Consider the following 23,742-nt stretch of genomic DNA (forward strand, 5'->3'; position numbering starts at 1 on the left):
CGATTTCCTCCTTGCGTTCAATTCAAAGGCATCGCGCTGAAAAAAAGGCGGCGGCGGCTGAAATCCGGTCCACCGGACAATGCAATCATCCTCATTAAAGTGCGTAAGCAGCAGCTAATGGGAACTCTTCAGATGAATTGACAGAAAGAAAAACTCATTTTTCAGCCATTCCTCAGTCTGGCTCTAAGGTTATGTTTCTCAACCTTGGCCACTTTTAAGACAGGTGGACTTCAACTCCCAGAATTCCCCAGCCAGCTATGCTGGGGAATTCTGGGAGTTGAAGTCCACCTGTCTTAAAAGTGGCCAAGGTTGCAAAATGGTGCCCAGTCCATTTTTTTGCCTTCTCTTTGAACTTTGCCTGGCCTTTGAAAGCGTTTAACCTGCACCAGCCGAAGCAGATTCTGAGCTTCTCTGTCCATCCAGCTCACCTCGCACGAGTGCAAAAGGGGCCACAATCTCAAAGAGTTCCCACTCATTTTGTTTTCACCCAATCGCTGGACTCCTTCCACTTGGGAGGCTAAATGGGGCAAAAACAACTTAAAGTTAAGGTAACACTGCCGAGGACAACCGAGCTGAAGCTTTCGATCTTTTCACTGGGGCAGGCCCACCTTCACAAAGGAGCGAATCACTTGTTCTCAAGTTATCAAAGAAAAAGATCTGGGTTCAAGGACTGGGGTGAGGGGATGGGGCAAGACACGTTTCCACCCCATCCAAGCCTGTCGTTATTATTCAAATAATCCCCTACAGCACTCTTTAGGGAAAAAAAAAAGAGAGAGAAATTAACGTGGTGTTTGTACATAAGCAGATGTAGTCCAAATGATTAAAAAAAAAATGAGGATTTTTTTTTTTTTAGGACTCAAGTATTAGACCCTTCAAATAACAATTCCCGTCGATCATTCCGGAACCAGTTCATGCCAAATTTTGATGCTCTGCCTTCTGCTTAAAGATCAATTTCTCTTTATAATCACCCACACCGATGATTCTGGTCTTTATAATCCATCCACCCAATTCCAAGGTGCATCCAAAACCAACTTTTGTCATGATACCCCGTTCTTTTTTCTTTTCTTTTCTTTCTTTCCCCCCCCCCCCACCCCCGGGTGTTTCTAAGCACCCTTTTGGACAAAACTGAATGCAAACACAAGGATCTAAATGCAAAGTAAGATCTCCCGCAGATCCCCAGAGGGAGTCCCATGATTCCATGCAGTCTGGGAAATGGAGGGTGGGGGGGGCGGAGACGAGAAATTGGGGCTTAACGCCATTCGCCGAGAAAGATGCAGAAACCGCTTCTTTCGAAAAGATTCGATTCCGACGCAGGGACCGACATCTACAATCGCTTCCCCTTCTTTTTATTCAGCTTTTTTTCTTTCTTCCTTCCTTCCTTCCTTCCTATCTTTCTTTCTTTTTCTTTCTTTCCTGGTACTTGGAAGGCGGGAGAAAAAAGATGACTTGCTCTTCATTTTACATTCTAGCTCTGCCTCTTTCTTCTGCAAAAAGAGGAATTTGGTACGGAAAACAAATTTATGCAATCGGAAAGCCATCCAGTCTCCTAACGGAGTTAAGGAGTTTGGGAGAAGCAGCGGCTTCGTGGGATCAGGAGATCATATTCTCTGGGGAAAGCGGTGTGGGATCCTTCTGGGCATGCCCTTCAGAAGCCTGACTCAAGAATCCCCTTAAAGCCAAACCTTGCGAGGAGTCTGTCTTCAGAGGCTCAGCTCGGCCTGCTGAACTCTCTGATGGCTGGGGAGTATCTTCCAGCTCTGGATGGGCCGTGACGGGAGGAGGTATATTGGTCACAGAAGTCCCAATGGTGGACGTGCTCTCAAGAGTGACGGAGCCCACTTCCGTACGGTCACTACTAACCAAACTTTGGGTCACCATGTTCGAAGCAGGCTCCAGATCCTGCAAACTCCCACCACTGGTCACAACTGCTGGAGTGGCCCTGGAGTCCAAAAAGGAACCGCCTAGGTTGGAGAGAAAGGAGGCTTCTGTGATGACAGCTGCTGTCTCGGCCACCCAATTCAAGTCATTCCCGAGGGAGATGCCAGGGCTGGAGGCCGGGAGACTGTGGTCTTCCCCAGAAGCCAGGGAGCCATCTCCTGCCCCAGCTGGGCTGGCGTCCAGGTGGGGCTGCTGGTCGGCTGAATTGGTTGCCGCGACGGTCGTGTTGTTATTGAGGTTGTCCTGGAGAGCGGTCTGGGTTCCCACCTGCTGGTTCTGGAGCAACATCTCCTGGATCCGGATCTGTTGGAGGATGGCTGGCAACTCGTAATGGTGGAAAAAGTAGATCATGGAATGCTGCCAGGGAGGGGAGCGGAAGAGAGGAGAGGAGAGAGGAAAAGTGTTAATGATTGGGCTGAACAAGAAAGTTCTCCCCTTCACTCTCTCCTCCCCCCACCCAAACATATAACTCAATTGCTCCTCCTCAAGCTTTGAAGAGAATACGGTGTGGTGGTTAAGATGCTGGGCTAGAAACTGGGAGAGAAGGGATTCTAGTCCTTCCTTAGGCAAGGAAGCCAGCTAAGTGCTTTCTTAGGAGCCCTGGTGGCACAGTGATTAGAATGTAGTATTGCAGGCAAACTCTGCCTGTAGCCAGAAGTTTGATCCTGACCGGCCCAAGACTAATTCAGCCTTCCGTCCTTCCGAGGTCGGTAAAATGAGGACCCAGTTTGTTGAGGGCAATAGGCTGACTCTGTAAACCACTTAGATGGGGCTGTAAAAGCACTGTGAAGCGGTATACAAGTCTAAGCGCTATTGCTAAGTGACTTTGGCTCAGTCCCTCTCTTTCAGCTCAGCCCATCTCAAAGGGCTGTTCTTGTGGGAAAATAACAGGCAGGAGCGTTACATCTGCCACCTTGTGCTATTGAAAATAAAGATGGGATCACAGTAGTTGTGCATTATCTGCCATCCAAGTAACTCAGATGCTGTTGGGAAAGGCCAAATTCCCTACCCTGCATGAAACCTACCATCAATTGGCAAAATGCACCTTTCCCATTTCTGCTCTATGAAAGGCAGTTGGTGAAGACCGAGTGGGATCCGTGTCAGCAAAGCAAGACCACAAGCCTGCAATCCTGACCATCTTTCCTGAATGCCCCCCTGGCCAGCTGTTCTCTTGGCCCTGCAGAGATTCTCAAAATGAAACCAGCACAGCCAGTGCAAACCACTAATTTTCTGGCTAAAATGGGGCGAATCATTGCCAGAAAATTCTCTACCAGCTACCACTGCCTTGCTTTTTTGTGTTCCACAATGCAGATTTTATCTTTTACAAAAGTCTAGGTATTCACGAAGACCAAATGATACCTGGATAATTTCTGAGCTTTCAAGTGTGTGTTATTTACAGACTTGAAAGCAAAAGGACTAGAAACTTGGCAAACAATGTCTGAAAAAGTATTTTCTCGGGGAGGCTAAATTGGAGAAGGGATTCTATCTTTTGAAGTCTGTCATGATTTGGGGGTTTACACAATGCTGTAGGACCCTTTTAGAGCCAGAAGCGTACCTGTATGAAAAGCCACGAAGTTACCAAGGCTAAACTGCTATATTGCCCATTGAAACGATAATGGTAGGCATAAAAGGCAAAGTGGTACAAGTAGAAAAACCTGGAGAGAGACAGAAATATAAATATGCAGGCATACACATTTATATACAATAGTTACACAATCCCTGGTTTGCTTCCATCCTTCCTTTCTGAACACAATTAGCTGTATATCCCCCACCCATCCCTTCAAAGAAGAAGTGTAAAAGTGAACTGCAAGAGAGAAACAGCCTGGTCCTATAATCAGTGAGGGATGAGAATTAGGGAAGGAAAAGGGCAATGATGCCACTGAGGGATCAAGGTGGTTGAGAGAAGATGCTGGAGTGGCCGGGATTTAAGGAGTCAAACTGGCCCTGGGAGGACTATATCAACAAGATTGCCAAGAGGTCTCCAATCTGGAAAAAAAAAAAAAAAAGAGCTCAATGTGTGACACTAAAGACAGACAATCCGTCAGGCAAAGCGGAGTCAGCTGAATATCTAAGTCTGTGATGGCAAACCTATGGCACGCGTGCCGAAGTGGCACACAGAGCCTTCTCTCCAGGCACGTGAGCTGTCGCCCATTGCTCTTCTGGGTTCCGGCGCGCCGGCCAGCACAAGAGCCAACATGGGAGCACCAGTAACCGGAAGAACATGCTGCTTGGTGTGCATGCACGCACCGGGAAGATAATCTTCCAGTTTCCGGTGTACGCATGTACACTGGCCACCTGGTTTTCCAGTTTCTGCCACACATGTGCGCATGAAGACCAGCTGGCTGGTGCGCATGCATGCGCTGGAATGCCCACACCAGGCGAGTGCTCTTCCGGTTTCCGGCACTCCCACGGTGCCGAAAAGGTTCGCCAACACTAACTGTTGGCCTAAATTGGGAATGGCCATTCTGTGCCTCCTTAAATTGCTTTTCTGGAAAACCCTAAAAGACAGTTTGGTCTAGTGATTAAGGGACCAGGCTAAAAACCAGGAGACTATAAGTTCTAGTCCCACCTTAGGCAGGAAAGCCGGCTGGGTGATTTTGGAGACCATGAGTTCTAGCCCTGCCTTAAGCATAAAACCGGCTGAGTGATTTTGGATTAATCTCTTTCTCTCAACCTAGCTCACCTCACAGGGTTGTTAAATTATGGGGAAAATAGGAGAAGGAAGGAGTATTACGTGTATTTGTTGCCTTGTGCTATTTAAAAAAATAATAAAGGCGGGATAAAAAAAATATTTTAGAAGAGCCCTTAGGTACAATAGATTATCTATCCTGCCCATTCTGACACCTCCCAAAAGGTTTAAAAGCCCCCCTCGCCCTGCCCTGCTTCCCAAAGGCTGCCATCTCTGGTCCAGGGAGTCCACTGGCCTGTCTCTGTCTGAGCCCAGTCCCAGGTTCGTACCTCAACCAGTGCCTCTTGCTTGTGTTGGTGTGGCAGCAAATTGCATCGTACTGGTCTGCCAACCACACAATGAGGATGATATAGAAGGCCGTGGTGGTGTCGTTGAAGAACTCGGACATGATGGCCTCCATGCCTGTTTTGAGAGGGAAGAAAAGGAAGAGAACATCAACATGCTGTCTGAGAGGTTATCACCCTCCATATTCCTCAAAGATGGGACAAATACGATGCCTTCTTGCACCCATAAAACCTTTGCAACAGAGAGACTGGCTTTAAATCCACAGACCGCACTCTGCATAACTGCAGAGAACCGGAAGTCCTCTGCCTCCAGAAGGTATTTCTTCCATATGATGGGTTAAGGCAGTTGACATAAGGCAGACAGGTAGTTGAAGGATACTTCAGTAGGTTGGAAAGGAGGATCCTACAGCAGCTTTCTTAACCTTGGCGATTTGAAGTTGTGTGGACTTCAACTCCCAGATTTCCCCAGCCAGCATTGAATTCTAGGAGTTGAAGTCCACACAACTTCAAATCGCTAAGGCTGAGAAACACTGTACTATAAGTAAGCTGTCAAATAAATATTAAACAAATAAATAAATAAGCAGAACCTAGGAAAGTCTGATTGGAAACAGTGGTGGGTTCTTTCCAATCCAGGAGGATTAAAGTGAGGAGGTCTCCTTACCCACTAAAGCCAAGATGACGGTCAGCAAAGGAGCTGCGGGGAAGGCAATTGTCATGTTCATTTCCAGCATCTGTAACAGGTCCACTGGAAAAAGGGAAAGGAAGCCAAATTCAAAAGACAGCAATCAGGCAAGAGGTAAATTCATTTTTCTTGGCCTACAGCCATGATAACAAACCATCAATGGGTGCCAGAGATGGCACACAGAGCACTCTCTGTGGGCACGCGCGCCATTGCCAGCTGTGCTTCTGGTTTCCAGCGTGCACATGCGCGCCGGCTAGCTTATCTTTGTGCGTGCCAGAGCCCCCAAATCCCAAAGACCAGGTGACCAGCACGCAGCTGGTCTCCGAGTTTCCGGGGCTGTGGTGTGCATGGTGGGCACTCAGTGCTGAAAAGGTTCGCCATCACTGGCCTATGGGATGACCCAGGAACAGATCCTACAGCCAAAAGTCAAATGGGATCCCAAGTAAAAGAATTTAGAGAAACACTGCTAAGCAGGGTAAGGAGATACTGGGGTACAGATGTCCCTTCCAGACCTGCTGAGCTATTGCTCCCCTATTCCCAAGTAAAAGGCAATTTCACGTAACAAGAACAACTGAGCACTCAGTGGTAAGGTAGAGGCTATGCAGGGTCAAAGCCAATGTATGTTCCAGAATACAGGTAGTCCTTGAGTTAGGACGACAGTTAGGCCCAACATTTTTGTTGCGAAGTGATACGTTTGTTCGGTGAATTTTGCCCCGTTTTATAACCTTTCTTGCCACAAGTGAACACGGCTGTTAAGTGAATCTGCCTTCCCCATTTGACTTTGCTGGTCAGAAAGTCGCAAAAGGGGATCACGTGACTTTGTGACATTGTAACCGTCATCAATGTGAGTCAGTTGCCAAGCGTCTAAATTTTGATCATGTGACCATGGGGACACTGCAACGGTCGTAAGTGCGAAAACCGGTCAGAAGTAATTTTTTTCCCCCGTGTCCCAAAGGTGCTTTTTCGGGAGGCAACCGGACTTTTCTTGATTTTTCTTTGAAGATGTTTCGCTTCTCATCCAAGATGCTTCTTCAGCTCTGACTGGATGCTGGGGATGGTGGAAGCAGCTTCTTGGATGAGAAGTGAAATGACTTCAAAGGAAAAAGAAGAAAAGTCCAGTTGCCTCCTGAAAAAGCACCTTTGGGACAACCATGACCTGGATGACTGAGAATCTCCATAGACCATTTTTTTTTCCAGTACTATTGTAACTTCGAACGGTCACTAAATGAACTGTTGTAAGTCAAGGACTCCCTGTACACACTATAAGGTCTTGGAAAGCAACCTCTGATTTCAGGTGCCTGACTAAGAAGCCATTGTTCAGCACTCGCAAAGGGGGAAAAAACTCCTCAATTTCAGCATCTCCTACTTCAGGATTTCTTAACCTTGGCAACTTCAAGATGCGTGGACTTCAATTCCCAGCATACCCCAGACAGCCAGAATTCCCCAGAAATTTGATTAATAAATAAATAAATAAATAAATGAGCTGGCTGGGGATTGCTGGGAGTTGAAGTCCACACATTTTCAAGTGGCCAAGGGTTGAGAAACACTGTCCTACTTTACAAATAGTCCTTGACTTAAAACCATTCATTTAGTGACAGGGAAGTTACAAGAGCACTGGGGAAAAAGAGATTTACTATCACCATTGCAGCATCCCCCAGCAATCACATGATCAAAATTCATGGGCTTGCCAATCGGCTTCTATTTTAGAATGGATGCAGCATCCCAGAGTCATGTGCACTGCCAACTGTAACCTTCCCAGCTGGCTCACAACAAGCAGTGTCAATGGGAGAAGATGGGAGTCGCTTAACAACTGCAGTGATTTGCTTAACAACAAAAAAAGGGTCATAAAATCAGGCACGACTCGTGTAACAATTCCACGTAACAATTCCACTTGGCAGTGGAAATGCTGACCCCACTTATGGTCGTAAGTTGAGGACTATCTGCTTATAGACATCAGCTGCAGTCTTCCTAAAGCTGCTAAGGGCTGAGTCTCTTGGTCTAATGCAACCTTACTCCCTGGTAGAAAATTAAATTTCCATCACTAAAGTGGGTTTTGAGCCAATAGAAACAGCCAGCTGTTATCTAATACCAGGATGCCAAAATGATGATTTACTCAAGGATGAACAAATAACAAAATATATTTTGGCTGTGCTGTTCAAGACTGCACATTAAAATAAATCACGGCAAGCAGCATACCGGGAAGTAGTTATTTAGTGTGGATTAGGATGCAAATGGACCATAGCAGTGTTTAAACCAAGAATGTGCAGGTTTTCAAGGTTGATAGCTATTCTCAATCTTTGCCTGGCATGCTGAATAGCCAATGGAACAGTTTTCATTTACACTGAATTAAAATTAAATGTATCCACTGTACCTAACACTATTACTCCTGTACTCAGAATAAATCACATTAATGGCATGGAACAGATTGAAATAAGTTCCTCCTTATATTAAAAACTACAGTCAAAACACTGAACCAGAATTTGTGGCTTCTAAGTTTGTTTTTTGTTTTTTTTTTAATTTGATTTATATGCCGCCCTTCTCCGGAGACTCAGGGCGGCTTACAATGCGTTAAGCAATAGCCTTCATACTTTTGTATATTTATACAAAGTCAGCTTATTGCCCCCACAAACTGGGTCCTCAATTTACCTACCTTAGAAAGGATGGAAGGCTGAGTCAACCTTGAGCCTTGGAGAGATTCGAACCAGCAGTAATTGCAGGCAGCTGGTCTTAAATTACAGAGCTCTGTCTGTTGAGCTATCCAGGCTCCTGGATAAGTGATAAGTGCTCTCATCATAGCAATAACAATAACACTTAGACTTATATACCGCTTCATGGTGCTTTGCAGCCCTCTCTAAGCGGTTTACAGAGTCAGTACGTTGGCCCCAATGATCTGGGTCCTCGTTTTACCGATCTTGGAAGGATGGAAGGCTGAGTCAACTTTGAGCCCAATTAGGATCGAATTCCTGGCAGTGAGCAGAGCCAGCCTGCAATTCTGCATTCTAACCACTGCGCCATCACAGCTCACAATTCGCCATCATACTTATTCCAAGCCCACCTGGACAGCAGGCACTGCAGAAACTCACAGCAAGGATTTTTTTGAAAACTTACCAATAAAAACGAAGATTTGGTGATGGGAGTAACGCAACAGCATGGAAACAGATAGGGTCTGAAAAGAGACAGGCGGGTAAACATTAAAGCATGAAAGCCCCAAGGCCAACCATGAAAAGCGGAAAAGCGCTCTCATAATTCTGAAAAAAATCGCCATCTGGAATGAAAATTAATTTTTCCAGAATTAAAATGAAAAGCATAATTCACTTAGCCACTCCAATGTTTTGTTCTTAGCGTGTTGAGAGAGATGGGTTACTATCCTCAGAAAAACCATTTGTTGCCAGTCTTGCGAACTGTTTGTCTGAGACTCAAATCGGTGTCATTTTTGTCACAGGTTCTTTTATGTACATCCAGGTTAGAGGGCTCCAAAAATCCAGAAAAAATCAGCACAACCTTCCCAGGGCTTGTGCTCACAGTTTACTATACCACTCTTCCCCCATTCTACTACAACTGCTGTTCTTCCACTACTATGGGAGTGTCAAACTCAAGGCCCGGTGGGCAGAACCAATCTGCGGGGTGCTTAGATCTGGCCCATGGGGCCACCCTAGAAACATCAAAGGACCAGCCTCTGCCAGTGAAAATGGAGCTTGGAAAGCCCACATGTGGCCCTCCCAGGCTCCATTTTCGGCTGTGACGGCCTCCTGCCACCCTGTGCCAGTGAAAACGGAGATTTTGGGGGGGGCACGAACTCTGTTTTTGTCAGGGCATTGATTAATCCCATCTTTGGCACTGGGACAATCACCCTGATTTAATTAGAGGATGGGTCGTGGCTTTTCCAAGTTGCAATATTCTGAAATAAAACCCGAAGAAAAAGTTCTCTAATAAAACTCATTTATTTGTTATAAAGAAAATAAAACACCTCACTAACTAAGAAAAGTAATTGTTACATTTTGAAATAGTTCGTGCGGGACCTTTCTGGCAAGAGAACAAAGGAAAGAGTGTGTGTGAAGGAATGTGGGTGGATGGACATGCGTAGTAGCTTTTGATAACAATTCTTGGCAAGGTACGGAAAGTCTGATAGTCCAGAAATGATGAGCTCAGCTGGTAAATAAAAGAACGCAGTGACAGTTTTCACTGGCAGAGGGCGGCAGGAGGCCATCGCAGCTGAAAATGGAGCTCTGGAACCCGTTTTCGCTGGCAGAGCGCTTGGGCCACCACACACGCCCCCAACACGAGTGATGTCAAGGTGGCCACGCCCCCCCAAAGTCAAACACATCCCTGATGCAGCCCTCAATGAAATCAAATCTGACACCCCTGCACTACTACATCTCTTTGTGAGTCCTATTTCTGGAGAACAGTAACAGTAAATTTGCCTTAGGCTGCTTCAGTTTCTCAAACTAACACAAACCACCTTCCATCTTACTCCCACTCCCCCAATACCATCACACCCAACTGTCTCTCTGCTCATCTTTTATAGACACAGATTGTTGGACTGGCTAGGGAGAGCTCTTAAAGGGACAGGACACCACCAAGCCCAGGTGCTAGCCATTTTGCAGGCAACCAATCCTCTCGCATATCTGAACTAGGATTTTAAGTCATGCATTGATTTAATTATCTCAGATAATATATTCATTTTTACAGTACTATTGTGGTAAGTCCTAGCCAGGAAAATCTTCTGTTCTTGCACCTTTCAAGGCCTTGCTTTATTTCTTTGCATATTTTTTAGCAAACGCTTTGGAAACTGCCTTCATCGTATCGCATCCGATAAAGCCCTAAACATTTCAATGGGGGTATTTTCGTTACAACCACTCTCTCTTCTTTCGCATACTGTTGTTCTTTAGTAGTTAAACCGCCTTTGTTTTCTTCTTGTTAATTTTGCATCCAGAAAGGCGGCCAAAACCTTTGATCACTTTTATCATCTGCCATGTGCAGTGTTGTGGTTGTGTGACTGTAAATGCTAGACATCTGCGTAACATTTTATCTTGTATTGCTCTCCTTGCTGGTAGAGCTGCTGATAAGAGCCAGAGGCTACAAAACACTTAGAAGAAGAACAGTGAATAAAACTGCAGCTGGGAGAACTAAAGCCGAGGTGGGGAACGATGGCCCCCTTTATGACTTGTGGACTTAAACTCCCAGAATTCCTGAGCCAGCATGAAATCTACAAGTCATAAAAGGGCCATTGTTCCCAAGACCTGAATTAAAGGATAGTGGGCACAGTTTTATGCAGAGGATCATTTTCTGATCGCAGTAACTGATTTATAGACCAGGGTTCTCCAACCTTGGCAACTTTAAGACTTGTGGACTTCAATTCCCAGAATTCCTCAGCCAGCAAAGCAAATTTAAGACTTGTGGACTTCAGCTCCCAGAATTCCTCAGCTAGCTTTGCTGACTGAGGAATTCTGGGAGTTGAAGTCCACAAGTCTTAAAGTTGCCAAGGTTGGAGAACCCGGTTATAGACAATCCTGGTTAAGAATGTCCAACTTAAGGTCAACCCCGATACAGGTAGTCCTCGACGTACGACAACCGAGTCCAAAATTTTTGTTGTTCAGCAAAACATTTGTTAAGTGAATTTGACCCTATTTTCGACCTTTTGTGCCACAGTGGTTAAGCGAATCACTGCAGCTGTTAAGTTAGTGACACGATTGTTAAGTGAATCTGGCTTCCCCATTGACTTTGCTTGTCAGGAGGTCACAAAAGGGGATCACGTGATCCCGGGACACTGCAACCTTCATAAATAGGAACCAGTTGCCATCCCTGGGGATGCTGCAATGGTCATAAGTGTGAAAAACGGTCATAAGGCACCATTTTTTCAGTGATGTTGTAACTTTGAACGGTCCCTAAATGAACTGTCATATATCGAGGATTACCTGTATTGAACCGAGAACCATTTTACATCCCTGGCAAAGCTGCCTTGAATGCTGTGGCTGGAATGTAGCCCAAAAAAATGAAATTCAATTTTTTTTTACTACTGGTTCTGTGGGCGTGGCTTGGTGGGCATGGTATGGCTTGGTGGGCATGGCAGGGGAAGGATACTACAAAATCCCCATTCCCTCCCCACTCCAGGGGAAGGATACTACAAAATCCCCATTCCCACCCCACTCCTGGGGGAAGGGTATTGCAAAATCTCCATTCCCTCCCCACTCTTGGGCCAGCCAGAGGTGGTATTTGCCGGTTCTCCGAACTACTCAAAATTTCCGCTACCAGAACCTGTCGGAACCTGCTGGATTTCACCCCTGATGTAGCCCATAAAACACAAACCAGGTTTCTGGTTGAACATTCTGGGAAACAAAAAACGCCAATTCAGGCTGAGGAAAAAATAAAGAGAAGAGGAAACACTCACAAAGATCACCATGATGACAAAGGCTGCAACATAGGAAGTCCTGGCCATCCACATGCTGATGAAACGATAGTGTTCCCCGGATACCACATTGCGAAGGAAACCTGTCACACCAATAAGAAAAAGTTGGGGGGGGAACATTACAACATGAGGAATGGAGGAATTCATTCATACAACAGCGTTTTATAAATATTTGATACACTGGCTGGCTTGCTTAAGAAAATCTCCACACAGCCTGGGATACTTCCATGGGATCAGCCCACTCCCAGCCAAGGTAATTGTGAAGCAAAGAGCGATGAATGCAAAGCATTTGCTGTGCTGTTTTAGAGGAATTTATATTTGTGTATATAACACAGGGGTCTCCAATCTTGGCAACTTTAAGATTTGTGGACTTCAACTCACAGAATTCCTCAGCCAGCAAAGCTAGCTGAGGAATTCTGGGAGTTGAAGTCGACAAGTCTTAAATTTGCAAAGATTGGAGACCCCTGATATAGGACCTACAAACCTCCAAAGATCCTGGGCACTTTACAATACAGGTAGTCTTCGACTTACGACTAGGCGTTTAGCTTTATGACCACTTGTGTTTCACAACGGTCACAAAAATCAGGTGCAGTCACATGATAACCCGCTTTACGTTCCTCAGAACTTACAAGCAAATTGCAGGCTGACTTACTATCATAAATTGAGGACTACCTGTAATCATAACATAAAATCCAACGTAAAATTTATATATATACATACAATATATCAATTTTCTTATAAATCAAAATTTGATTTATATGCCGCCCTTCTCCAGAGACTCAGGGCAGCTTACAATGCGTTAAGCAATAGCCTTCATACTTTTGTATATTTATACAAAGTCAGCTTATTGCCCCCACAAACTGGGTCCTCAATTTACCCACCTTAGAAAGGATGGAAGGCTGAGTCGACCTTGAGCCTGGGGAGAATTGAACTCGCAGTAATTGCAGGCAGCTGGATGTTAAATGCTGCCTTAAGAGGCATTAGTGCCTCAGGCACTTACACTTACACTTACACTCTATTTGTGTAATTTATCTGCAAAGAGAGGGATGTGAAAAAAAAAAAAAACCCAGCAAAGTCCACAAGTCTTAAAGCTGCCAAATTTGAAGACCTCTGCTTTAAAACAAGCATCTAAAGTTCCCATTTTTTTTCTAGAAACAGTGGCTGACACAACATAGCAACTGTATAATTTTCCAAATGGCCACTCTCCAACCAATTTGAAACCTTGCCCCTCTATCTGGAAGAGTCTGGACAGTCTTCAAAGAAGTCCCCTCCCCAAGGGAGTGTAATCTAACTAAGATTATTTAACAAGCACAACTCCCTATCCCAAAGCCCAAGCAGAAGAACTGCATTCCAGAAAGCATAGCTAAGGCTTTCATGTCTGCAAAAGATGAGTAAAGTTATAAATAGGAATACCCCTTAAGCAAGTACTGGCCAGCTACCTATTACCACAGCTTTAATTTAGATTCCTGTACAGAGCAGGGAGTTAGCTGGACTCAGAGGCTCCTTCCAATTCTGTGACATTGTCATAAAGAAAAAAAAAAAAGGGTTCAGCCACGATTGTGCAAATGAAAGCAGTGGGATATTGTTCCACAAATACACAGCCACCCCAGGGATAAACTGGGAGTCCTTATGATCACAATTGTGACCAGAATTTCCGTTGCTAAGCAAGGCAACATTAAGTTAAGGGAGTCGCGCCCAGTTTGGCAATCTTTTTTTTTTTTTTTTGCCGTGGTTGTTAAACAAATCACTGCAGTTGTTTACGGGAATCACAGGATTGTGAAGTGAATCCGGTTTCCCTTATTGAGTTTGCTTGCTGGAAGTTGGCTGGGAAGATGGCAAATAGGGATCACCTGATCCATCATAAATACATGTCCCAAGCATCTGAAATTTAATAATGTGACCGTGGGGATCTTACGATGGTCATAAAGTGTAAGAACCGGTTGTAAGCCAATTTTTTTCAGTGCTGTTGTCATTAAACAAGCGGTTGTAAATCGAGGACTGCCTGCAACTGGATCAAGACCATCTCTCACTTCAAACAGCCAAATGTCAAATATTCGCCCGCTTCTGTTTTCTGGGTTAACTTATTTCTTCAATTTCTAGACCTGCCCATCTCTACTGAGTGATTCAGGACAGCTTATAACAGGGGAAAACAACTTTACATATAATGTAAAACACGGTAACATATGCGGCAGCCAAGAGACCGCAACAATTTGAACAATATAGCATGTCACAGAGGTTTGTACTAATGCTGCAAACCCACATGCCCTTTTTCCAAACCTTTATTCTCTTCATTTTCAGCCAAGGCTTTCACACTGGACATGAGAATGTCGTCGTATCCTAGGAATTCATCCAATAAGAGACGGCTGAACCTGTCTCCAAAGCACTGGTCCCGGGTGGGATCTGTAAGAAGGGTGAAGGCAGACAAAGTTAAATTACAGCAAAAAAGACCCACAGGCAGAATTTCACACACACCCTAAATGCAAAAAGTCTAACATGGTGTTTCTCAACCACAGCCAACTTTTTGCAACGTATAGACTACAATTCCCAAAATTGGGAGGAAAAGCTAGAAGAAGGAAGAAGCCTCGACCTTCCAGGAAGGGAGGGAGGGAGGGGTCAATCTGCAGACTTAACTACCTTGTGTTACCTCACATTTTCAAGAAACTGCCACTAAGAATGTAGGTTTAAAATACTGTAATCTTTATTGTTTATTAAATAAGTAATAGTGAAGGAAAACATGAATGAGTCTTGGTCTTAAGAGAAACTGGTTTGGATTCCAAGAATCAAGTCTGAGCAAGGTAACAATGGCCAGACTTATCCAAAATGAAAACTGAATGTCAGGAAAAATAGTTTTGAAAGGGAGTGGGGGTAAGACTTTGAGCACATCTGAAATAAAATCAATTCTGATGATTGACTCTTCCCTGAGTCCTAGAAAGACTGATATCCATACAAACGGGAAATGATTTTATCTTCTCTTCTTTCCTTGCGAAAACTCTATGACAAAAAGCCTGCAGCAAACTCTGCCTTTGCTATTTAACCATAAGGATTAACTAATCAACTAACTAACTAACCAACCAACCATATTTTTCAGATTATAAGACACACCAAGATTTCAAAGAGGTAAGTAAGAAAAAAAAGATTTTTGTCCTCCCAAGCCCCCAGGAGCACTCTACAGGACTCCCAAATCCTCTATGCACCCTGTTTTTTGGCAAAAACAGGCCTGGTTTTTGCCTGGTTTTGCAAAAAATGGGGTGTGCAGAGAGTTTGGGAGGCCTGCAGAATGCTCCTGAGGGCTGGGAGTGGGCAAAAACACTGTTTTTGGAAAAAAATGGGGGTGTTTTTTCCCTCCCCAGCCCCCAGGAGCACTCTGCAGGCCTCCCAAACCCTCTGCGCACCGTTTTTGTGAAAAACGGGCCCATTTTTCACAAAAATGGGACGATTAGGGCAGGGCTTCAGGAGGCCAAAAATGGCTATATTCAGTGTATAAGATGCACAATATTTCCACCCTCTTTTAGGGGGGAAAAAAAAATACAGTAACTAACTCTAACCCTTGCCTCAAATGTTTTTCAGACTGGTTGGCCCACTGAGAACTTTAAAAGTTATGGATCCCAGGAGGATAATTGGGAACACATTTCAAAAGAAAATAAAGCATATTTCTTATTTGCTAAGGACATTTATGGGATCTCTTGGGGCCTAGAGATATTCCAAAAATGAAGTTGAAGGCTGGTGCTTTGTTTAGTAGCATGTCAGTTTTCTGTTTCTTTAAAAAAAAAAAAGAACATTTTGATACAATATTGGCTAGGATAAGGAGACTGGTGGGTACTGGGGCGGGCATTCCTGGGTACCATGTTGGGGAAGCCCATGCCTAAAGAAGAAAATGCTGGCCTCCTCCATTCTGCCCCCACAGAATCAGGATTCCCATTTTCTATTTTTAATTTGGGCTTCCTCTTAGGATATCAAATATCCATGAGCTATTTTAGCTGTACGGAGACAGTTATGTGGAAATTCACAATTTCTGCACTGTGAGTTATATTGTGTTTGGGGGGCGGGGGGGTGCACCAGGGGTGAAATGTAAACCATGGAATGCAACGAATGATCACTTGCAAACGTTTTGTTCCCAGATAGTCAGGGGGCATTACCTAAATTAAGTAAGCCAAACATTTAAACTAAAATAACATTCATTTTAAAAGACAGACGAAATTCTTAAGGCTAGGGGGAAACGATGTCTTCCACTGTCACTCCTGCAGAGCCCCCCCACTACCCCTTCTGCTTTAAAACATGAATTTCCCGTTGCTGAGACATTTCATTGTCGTTTATTTTCACTTGCACTGAATGTTTGCTGGCAGCACATATAAATATCTACAGCAATAGCCAAACAAAACCCGAAACAAAATATTACGCTGTGGCAGTCTGATGATTAGCTTGATAACTCTTCTATCTCGGTTTCTAAGCTTACGAGTTCTTAACCGAATTGGAAGGGACCTTGGAGGTCTTCTACTCCAACCCTACCAATGTTTCTCAATCTTGGCAACTTGAAGATGGGTGGACTTCAACTCCCAGAATTCTCCAGCCAGCTTTGCTGGCTGGGAAATTCTGGGAATTGAAGTCCACCCATCTTCAAGTTGCCAAGATTGAGAAACACTGCCTTATACCATTTCAGACAAATTGTTGTCCAATCTCTTCTTAAAACCTTCCAGCGTTGGAGCACACACAACTTCTGGACGCTTAGCAATGGTTAAGAATGGAATGGTAAAACAGAAATTTACCCAGAGTCACCACCATGACGGGAATGCTCAGACGTTGACGGGTGCTTTGGGATAATCGGAGGAATCCGTACTCAAAGGAATATTCCACAATGTATTCTTCCTGCGGCCACACTACAAATACAGCCAAAAAAAAGAAGCGTTTTAGAAGGCCAGGACAGAAGAAATAAAGACGCAGTTCAGAAACGTGTATTCAAACGATAACGAAAATCAGAGCAGGCATTGTGATGTCAAGATGGCGCATTCTAATTGCACGGACAGGCAACGTTTTTAAAAAGGCTGCATTTTTTGTGTTTTATTGGTTGATTTCTGTGCTTCTTCGGTGTGCACATTTGAAAAAAGTAAGTCCACTTCAATGGCTTTTTCTGAGCAGGTCAGTGGGGTATAAGCATAGTAAAGAAGTAATCAATTGGGGTTTTGAAGAATCCTGGTTTACTCTAAACTATTCACATGAGCTAATTTTGCAGCATTAGGCTCCTTCTGCAGACTGAGGCTACTATTGGCCATTCCCAAATCCTCATCCCATAGATTTATACTGGACAAGATCTCCGAGTATTTACTCCAGCATGACAAATAATCAAATCCAGGGATAATCAAATCCAGGGATTTTGGGGGAATCCAATGGTGGGAAAGTCAAAGCAAAACTAACCAATATTCTGATTTATTGTACCCCTTACTAAGTAGGAATGCAAACTGGGATTTGCATGAATTTCAGGTAAGTTTCAGAAGCAATGAGCCACAACTTTTCAGACCAGGAAAGAATGTAAACTTCCTATTTCAGGTGTCTGAACAAAAAAGAGGTCTTAACAAAAAGAGTGAAACACGAGTATAAGAATATAAGAATAGCCCTGCTGGATCAAGCTACAAACCCTTCCACTGTGTCACCCAGCAGCATTTGAGACTCCCCCAAGCCTATATTGGAAAGTAATACCCCCTTTCAGCAACAGGTACAGGTAATCCTTGACTTATGAACACAACTGAGCCCAGAATTTATGTTGCTGAGACATTTATTAAGTCAGTTTTGCCCCATTCTACCTCCTTTCTTGCCACATTGCAGTTGTTAACTGGAACTGGCTTCCCCATTGACTTTACTTGTCAAGAGGTCACAAAAGAGGATCACATGACCTTAGGACACTGCAACAGTCATAAATATGAGTCAGTTGCCTTAATCACATGCCCATGGGGGATGTGGCGATGTGGTCTTAAGTCACTTTCTTCCATGCTGTTGAACTGTCGAACTGTCACTAAGTGAACTGTTGTAAGTCGAGAACTACCTGCACAAGGTATGATGCCTCTGATCCAAGTAGTAGCAAACAATTGTATTCGTAACCTGTGGTGGGCTGCAACCAGTTAAACAACGATTCGGTTCTGTGAGCGCGTGCTTTGCGCGCAGCGTTCAAAATACAGCAATTTGAAGCTTAGCTGCCTACCTTCTAAGCCCCGGTAAATAGAACAGCGGAAGCGCAGAAATCAGCTGTGCCGCGCGAATCAGCTGAGCCAGGAAGAAGAAAATATAGGACAGGATAGGGCAGGGGCGGGTGGGTGGGTGGGGCCAGCTGATCATCGGAACTACCGGTTTGCCTGAACCGGTCCGAACCGGCAGCAGCCCACCACTGTTTGTAACCTTTGGTAGACTGGTCTTCTCTGAACCTCACCAAATTATCTGTCATTGTTACACTAAGCGGCAAAGCAAATAGGCTGAAGAACAGTTTTTATCTGTGGGCTGTCAGACTCCTGAATGAGAAATAACATAACAACTATGTAGTAGGATGGACTGCAGGGCCGGCGCAATGTGTAACATGTTCACACTGGTGCAATAGTACTGGGCGTTTTGTTAATACGATTTATTGGGTTAGAGATTTTCTGTCTTCACTGTGAGTTATATTGTGTTGGGGGGGGTACACTGAGGGAGCTCAACCAATCTCATTGTACATATGTTGTGCACTGACAATAAAGATTTGAATTGAAGTGAAGTTGACAGTTAAATTATCTGGGTGAAAAAGTATTTTTTATCAGAGCAACCTGGTCTAACAAAATATGGGACGCAGCATACTGCTTCTGCTTTCGCCTTTCAGCCCCAATCCAGGAGCCTTCGCAGGCAGTCGCTTTCGCGACAAACTATTTTTTGTGTTAAATTTATATTTACCAACAAAGAAATAAAAGGAAACTAGTATAGATCTATTTCAAGCTATTTATTTATTTATTTTCTTGGTCAAAGTCTTTCCTTTAATCCATCTTGAACCTCTACAATGGATGTCCCTGAATTCTAGCACTATGAGGGGGGAAAGGAAAATTTATCCTTCTCCGTTCTATCTAGGCCAGGGTTTTTCAAATTGGGATCCGCAGCATTGTGGAGTGTTGTACTTGAGGGATTCTTGAAAGACAAAGCTCGGCAAAGGCCAATTTTCCATCAGTGGAGTTTTACATCTTGATGTTTTGTTTTTTTGTCTCTGGATTTTTTTTTTTTTATAATAACAGGTTCTGCAGCCCGTACAGGTTTGAAAAACCCTGATTCACGCCTTGCCTGATTCTATGTATCTCCACCAGCTTTCCCTTCTCTCTCCTTTGTGCCAAGTAAAAGAACAGGTTTTCCAAGAAGCTTGTTCAGAGCAAGTCAGATCTTTTATGAAGCCTGATGCTTCTGAATTGTCAGCATTGTCCTGCCACCCATAATTTTATTGTACATCGCCCAGTGTCTCTCTTTGAGGGAGATGGGTGGTTCAGAAATGTGAAAAATAACTTAACTTAATCCAGCAGCATTTAGGTAGAGCTCCTTCTCTGAGTCTAAAACTAACCAGACCAAAGATGCATCTAGTCCAGTACAGGTAGTCCTTGCCTTATAACCATAAGGGAGCCTTTTTTTTTTTTTTTTGCAGCAGTCATTAAGCAAACGCATTGTTCACTATGGGGCATTTTGACTGAAAACCAGATGTAAATGCCAGTTTTCAAAGGGGGGGGGGGGAATCATAAATTGCAATCACACATCATCAGTGGAATGCTGCGGCAAACGTCAAAAAATGTGGGCCAGCTGCCAAACGCCCAAAATGTAGTCATGTGATCATGGGGGCATCAGAACTTATAAACCGGTTCATAAGTTCTGATGTTCAAAAAATTGAAATGTTTTAATTATGGGCCAAATTATTTAATTATTTTAAATCTATTTTAACTTTTGTATATAAAGTGTTTTACTTGACTGTTCACCGCCCTGAGTCCGAAAGGAGAAAGGCGGTATAGAAATTTGAAAAATAAAATAAAATAAAATAAAATAAGGACCTTTTGGGGGGGAGATCCATTGGAACTTCAAACGGTTGCTAAGTGACTGCTCATAAGTCAAGAACTACCTGTATGCTGAAAACCCACAGCCGTTAGCATAGGGCTAGACTATTACTAACTACATGTAGTCCTCAACTTATGACCACAATTGAGCCCAGAATTTATGTTGCTAAGTGAGACATTTCTTAAATGTTTTGACCCATTTTAAGACTTTTCTTGCCACGTTTGTTAAATGAATTGCTGTTAAATTAGTTGTTAAATTAGTAACACCGCGATTAAGTGAATCTGTCTTCCCCGTTGACTTTGCTTGTCAGAAGGTCGCGAAAGAAGATCACGCAACCGTCATAAACGTAAAAAAGTTGTCAAGCATCCGAATTTTGATACGTGACCACGGGGATGCTGCCACAGTCATAAGCGGGGAAAATGGTCGTAGGTCACTTTTTTCAGTGACTTCGAACAGTCACTAAATGAACTGTTGTAAGTCAAGGACTACCTACCTGTACAGTATTCAGTGTGAGGCATAGTATTTTATTTCATCCATCAAATTGTTATTTTAAGATGCAAAATAAGAATGTTTCAACATAACAGACGGAGGAGAAATAGCCCTATAAGAAAAGTTTGTATCCTGCCTCTCCAGGATACTAATAAATGGATCACAGGCACAAATGACCCCCCAAATGTTGCTTTCTTATCCAAAGCGATGCCATTTTCTCTATTGCAATACTGCTCCGCCTTCCATACGTGCCCCTCCATCAACAAATGCAACAGAAAAGGTTCCGCATCATATAGAGCAGGGTCTCCAAACTTGGCAACTTTAAGACTTGAGGACTTCAACTCCCAGAATTGAAGTCCACAAGTCTTAGTTGCCAAATTTGGAGACTCCTGATATAGAGCCACAAGCCGAAGGGCTTTCTCTGGCAAGTCCACTACTTCCCCAAGGAAATTAGCCCACATGCCAGTTTAGAAGTCAAGTTAAAATCTAGAGGGGGGAGAGCATAGACCAGGGGTCGGCAACCTTAAACACTCAAAGAGCCACAAAGGTCCTAACCAGAAGCCCCCCGTTCAATTCTGGAGCCAACAGGAAGTCCGGTTCCCCCACTATAGAGTCTCCTCCTAGCGTGTTGTCCTTTTTCCTCTACCTGTCCTAACCGAAAGCCCTATCAATTGTGGAGCCGGCTGGCGACAGGGAGCCACAGCAGAGGGATGAAAGAGCCACATGTGGCTCCAGAGCCGCGGGTTGCTGACCCCTGGCATAGACTGAGTGGTAGATGGAGGGGAAAAGTCATGCCAAAAGAAAAAAAATGACTGATGCAAGCGGGAGAAATGAAAAAAGGGGGGAAAAATGATGTACAGATGGAACAAGATGGGAAGTTAAGAACGACATATCTTTACCTGCTTTGGCTAGCATCTCAAATTCGGACACAGTCTCGCTGAGAGGCTGCATACCTTTAGAGGTTGGCTCGCTGCCGAAGGAGAATTCTTGGCTTTCGTTGGGAGACAAAACGTGGGCATTACTCAGCCGAGTTGCCTTGTGGAAGATCTTCGGTTCAATATCCAGATCAAACTATCAAAGGAGGAAGAAAAACCATACAGAGGAATTAATATGAAGAACAAAATCGTATACGACTCCTCTGCCACCCCTTGACCCCGATTTATTTACTTATTAAAATGTTTTAGCCAATCACCGCTTAGCTGATCTCTGTGCAGCTTACAATACTGGTAGTCCTCGTTCAGCAACTGCCACAGATAGTGACCCTTTGCAAATGTGACAGTAATAAATGGTAATGAAAGGTTCATTTTCTGCCCAATGCCCGTGTTGACTGCAATGTCAGCGTGAAACTGATTACAGTCTGGTCAGTTTCAGGCAGAAGCTACCAGCAGTTACAATTCGAATCAACTAAGATAGTTCGCACAGCTGAGTTTGTGAACTTTAGGGAAAGGTTATGTTGCAGAAATAAGCAGCTCAGGAAGAGATATAAGTATAAGTAATCCCTCTGCCCTGTCCGGGAAGGAAAAAAGGAGAAAAAAGGATCAGGCATAGGACGTTGTCTCATCTGAAGAAAATGGCAGCAGCCAGCAGGGTGGATTTGATTTAAATCGAGTTGATTTAAATCACAATTTAAATCATGATTTAAATCACTAGTAAAAAGGCTTGATTTAAATCAACTCGATTTAAATCATATTTTTTAAAGAGCAACTGTCATCTCTGCTACTCCTTTGACCCACTGTTGACTCACCGATAGTCCCAGTGTTGCAGAATATACAGCCTCATGCTACATAACTAAGCTCCATTTCATGCTGAATAAACTAAATTATTTATGTATCTTAAATAGAAAACTATCTTACGATAGATTTTTACCCCAAAAGTTTTTTATTAAAATAAATTCGATAAAAATCAAAAAATTCCGATTTAAATCAAAAAAATCCGATTTAAATCAAAAAAATCTGATTTTTTTTGATTTTTTTAAAAAAATCATTGATTTTTATCCACCCTGGCAGCCAGTGATCTTCACAGTCTCTCACATGTTTACTTAGCAACCATTTCACTAATTGACCAAGTCATCAAAACCACATGGTTGCTAAACAAGGACTATTTGTAAAACATAGTAAAACAGTGTAAAATCAGATACAGGTAGTCCTTGACTTACAACCACAGTTACGACCAAAATTTTTTCTTGCTAAGTGAGACATATCTCAAGTGAATTTTGCCCCATTTTACGACCTTTCCTTGCCACAGCTGTGAATTGAATCAGTGCAGTTGTTACGTTAGTAACACGGTTGTTAAACAAATCTGGCTTCCCCATTGATTTTGCTGATCAGAAGGTCACAAAATGTAATCACATGACCTCAGGACGCTGCAACGGTCATCGGTGTGAACCAGTTGCCAAGCATCTGAATTTTGATCATGTGACCCTGGGGATGCTGCAATGGTCGAAAGTGTGAAAAATGCTCATAAGTCACTTTTTTCAGTGCCGTTGTAACTTCGAATGAACTGTTGTAAGTTGAGGACTGCATATACAGTGGTACCATGGTACTCAACTACTTTGAAATTCATTGAATTTGGTGCTCAACACATTTTGACACAAAAAATTTGCCCTGATACTCATTGTTTGTTTGATACTCAACATACAGGCGAGAACGTGTATTTATGTATTATGTATTATGTATTTATGTGTTTTTACTTGGCTGTACACCGCCCTGAGTCCCTAGGGAGAAGGGCGGTATATAAATTTGAAGTAAAATAAAAAAAATAAATAAAAACATGTCAGTGTTGGCTGCCTTGTGACTCACTATGTTATTCCTTAAGGGAAAAAATTGTTTGCTAGCCATTGCGCCTCTTGGAACCAATTAATGATGAGTATTGAGGTTCTCGATATAAAATGCAAACTAGAAACACCACATATTCTTCATTCAGAAAAGGGAAAGGTATTGCAGAGGACATAAATCTACCATTGGGATCATAAACATTCACACGGCAGTATTTTATTGCTGGTTGTCATTTAGCATTGAAAATTGAAACAGCGGTGGTAACACTGCACTGGTTTTTAATCTCTTCTCTCGAAGCTTATCGGAAAGAATATATTGGAATTATATGAAGAAAAGGAAATGAATTTAAAAAGTAAATTGAGTTCAATCAGGAAGCTCCTCCTAAAAGATGCTTTCCATTCGGAGGTAGGTTTTTGCCATGCAAGGCAAGCCCTTAATTAGGT

General features: G+C 43.4%; 1 protein-coding gene across 2 annotated transcripts in view; it reads right to left on the reverse strand.

Annotated features, from left to right (window-relative positions):
* Positions 1-307: 307 nt before the first annotated feature.
* TMEM259 (transmembrane protein 259) overlaps positions 308-23,742 on the reverse strand; it is a 37,604-nt gene continuing 14,169 nt past the window's right edge. The window contains exons 3-11 of one of the 2 annotated variants that reach the window (XM_070944040.1): positions 21,479-21,596; positions 16,763-16,873; positions 14,277-14,399; positions 11,982-12,082; positions 8,702-8,759; positions 5,573-5,656; positions 4,897-5,029; positions 3,494-3,593; positions 308-2,295 (exon numbers count right to left, since the gene is read on the reverse strand). In XM_070944040.1, coding sequence (XP_070800141.1) covers positions 1,591-2,295; positions 3,494-3,593; positions 4,897-5,029; positions 5,573-5,656; positions 8,702-8,759; positions 11,982-12,082; positions 14,277-14,399; positions 16,763-16,873; positions 21,479-21,596 — 1,533 coding nt within the window. In that variant the 3' untranslated portion in view covers positions 308-1,590. Of the gene's footprint in view, positions 2,296-3,493; positions 3,594-4,896; positions 5,030-5,572; positions 5,657-8,701; positions 8,760-11,981; positions 12,083-14,276; positions 14,400-16,762; positions 16,874-21,424; positions 21,597-23,742 lie in introns of both variants that reach the window. The other variant, XM_070944032.1, reaches the window with a different exon arrangement.

Source organism: Pituophis catenifer, unplaced genomic scaffold (genome assembly GCF_029215685.1).
Source record: "Pituophis catenifer annectens isolate HBS135680 unplaced genomic scaffold, rPitCat1.0.hap2 SCAF_1, whole genome shotgun sequence".
Lineage (NCBI taxonomy): Eukaryota > Metazoa > Chordata > Lepidosauria > Squamata > Colubridae > Pituophis > Pituophis catenifer.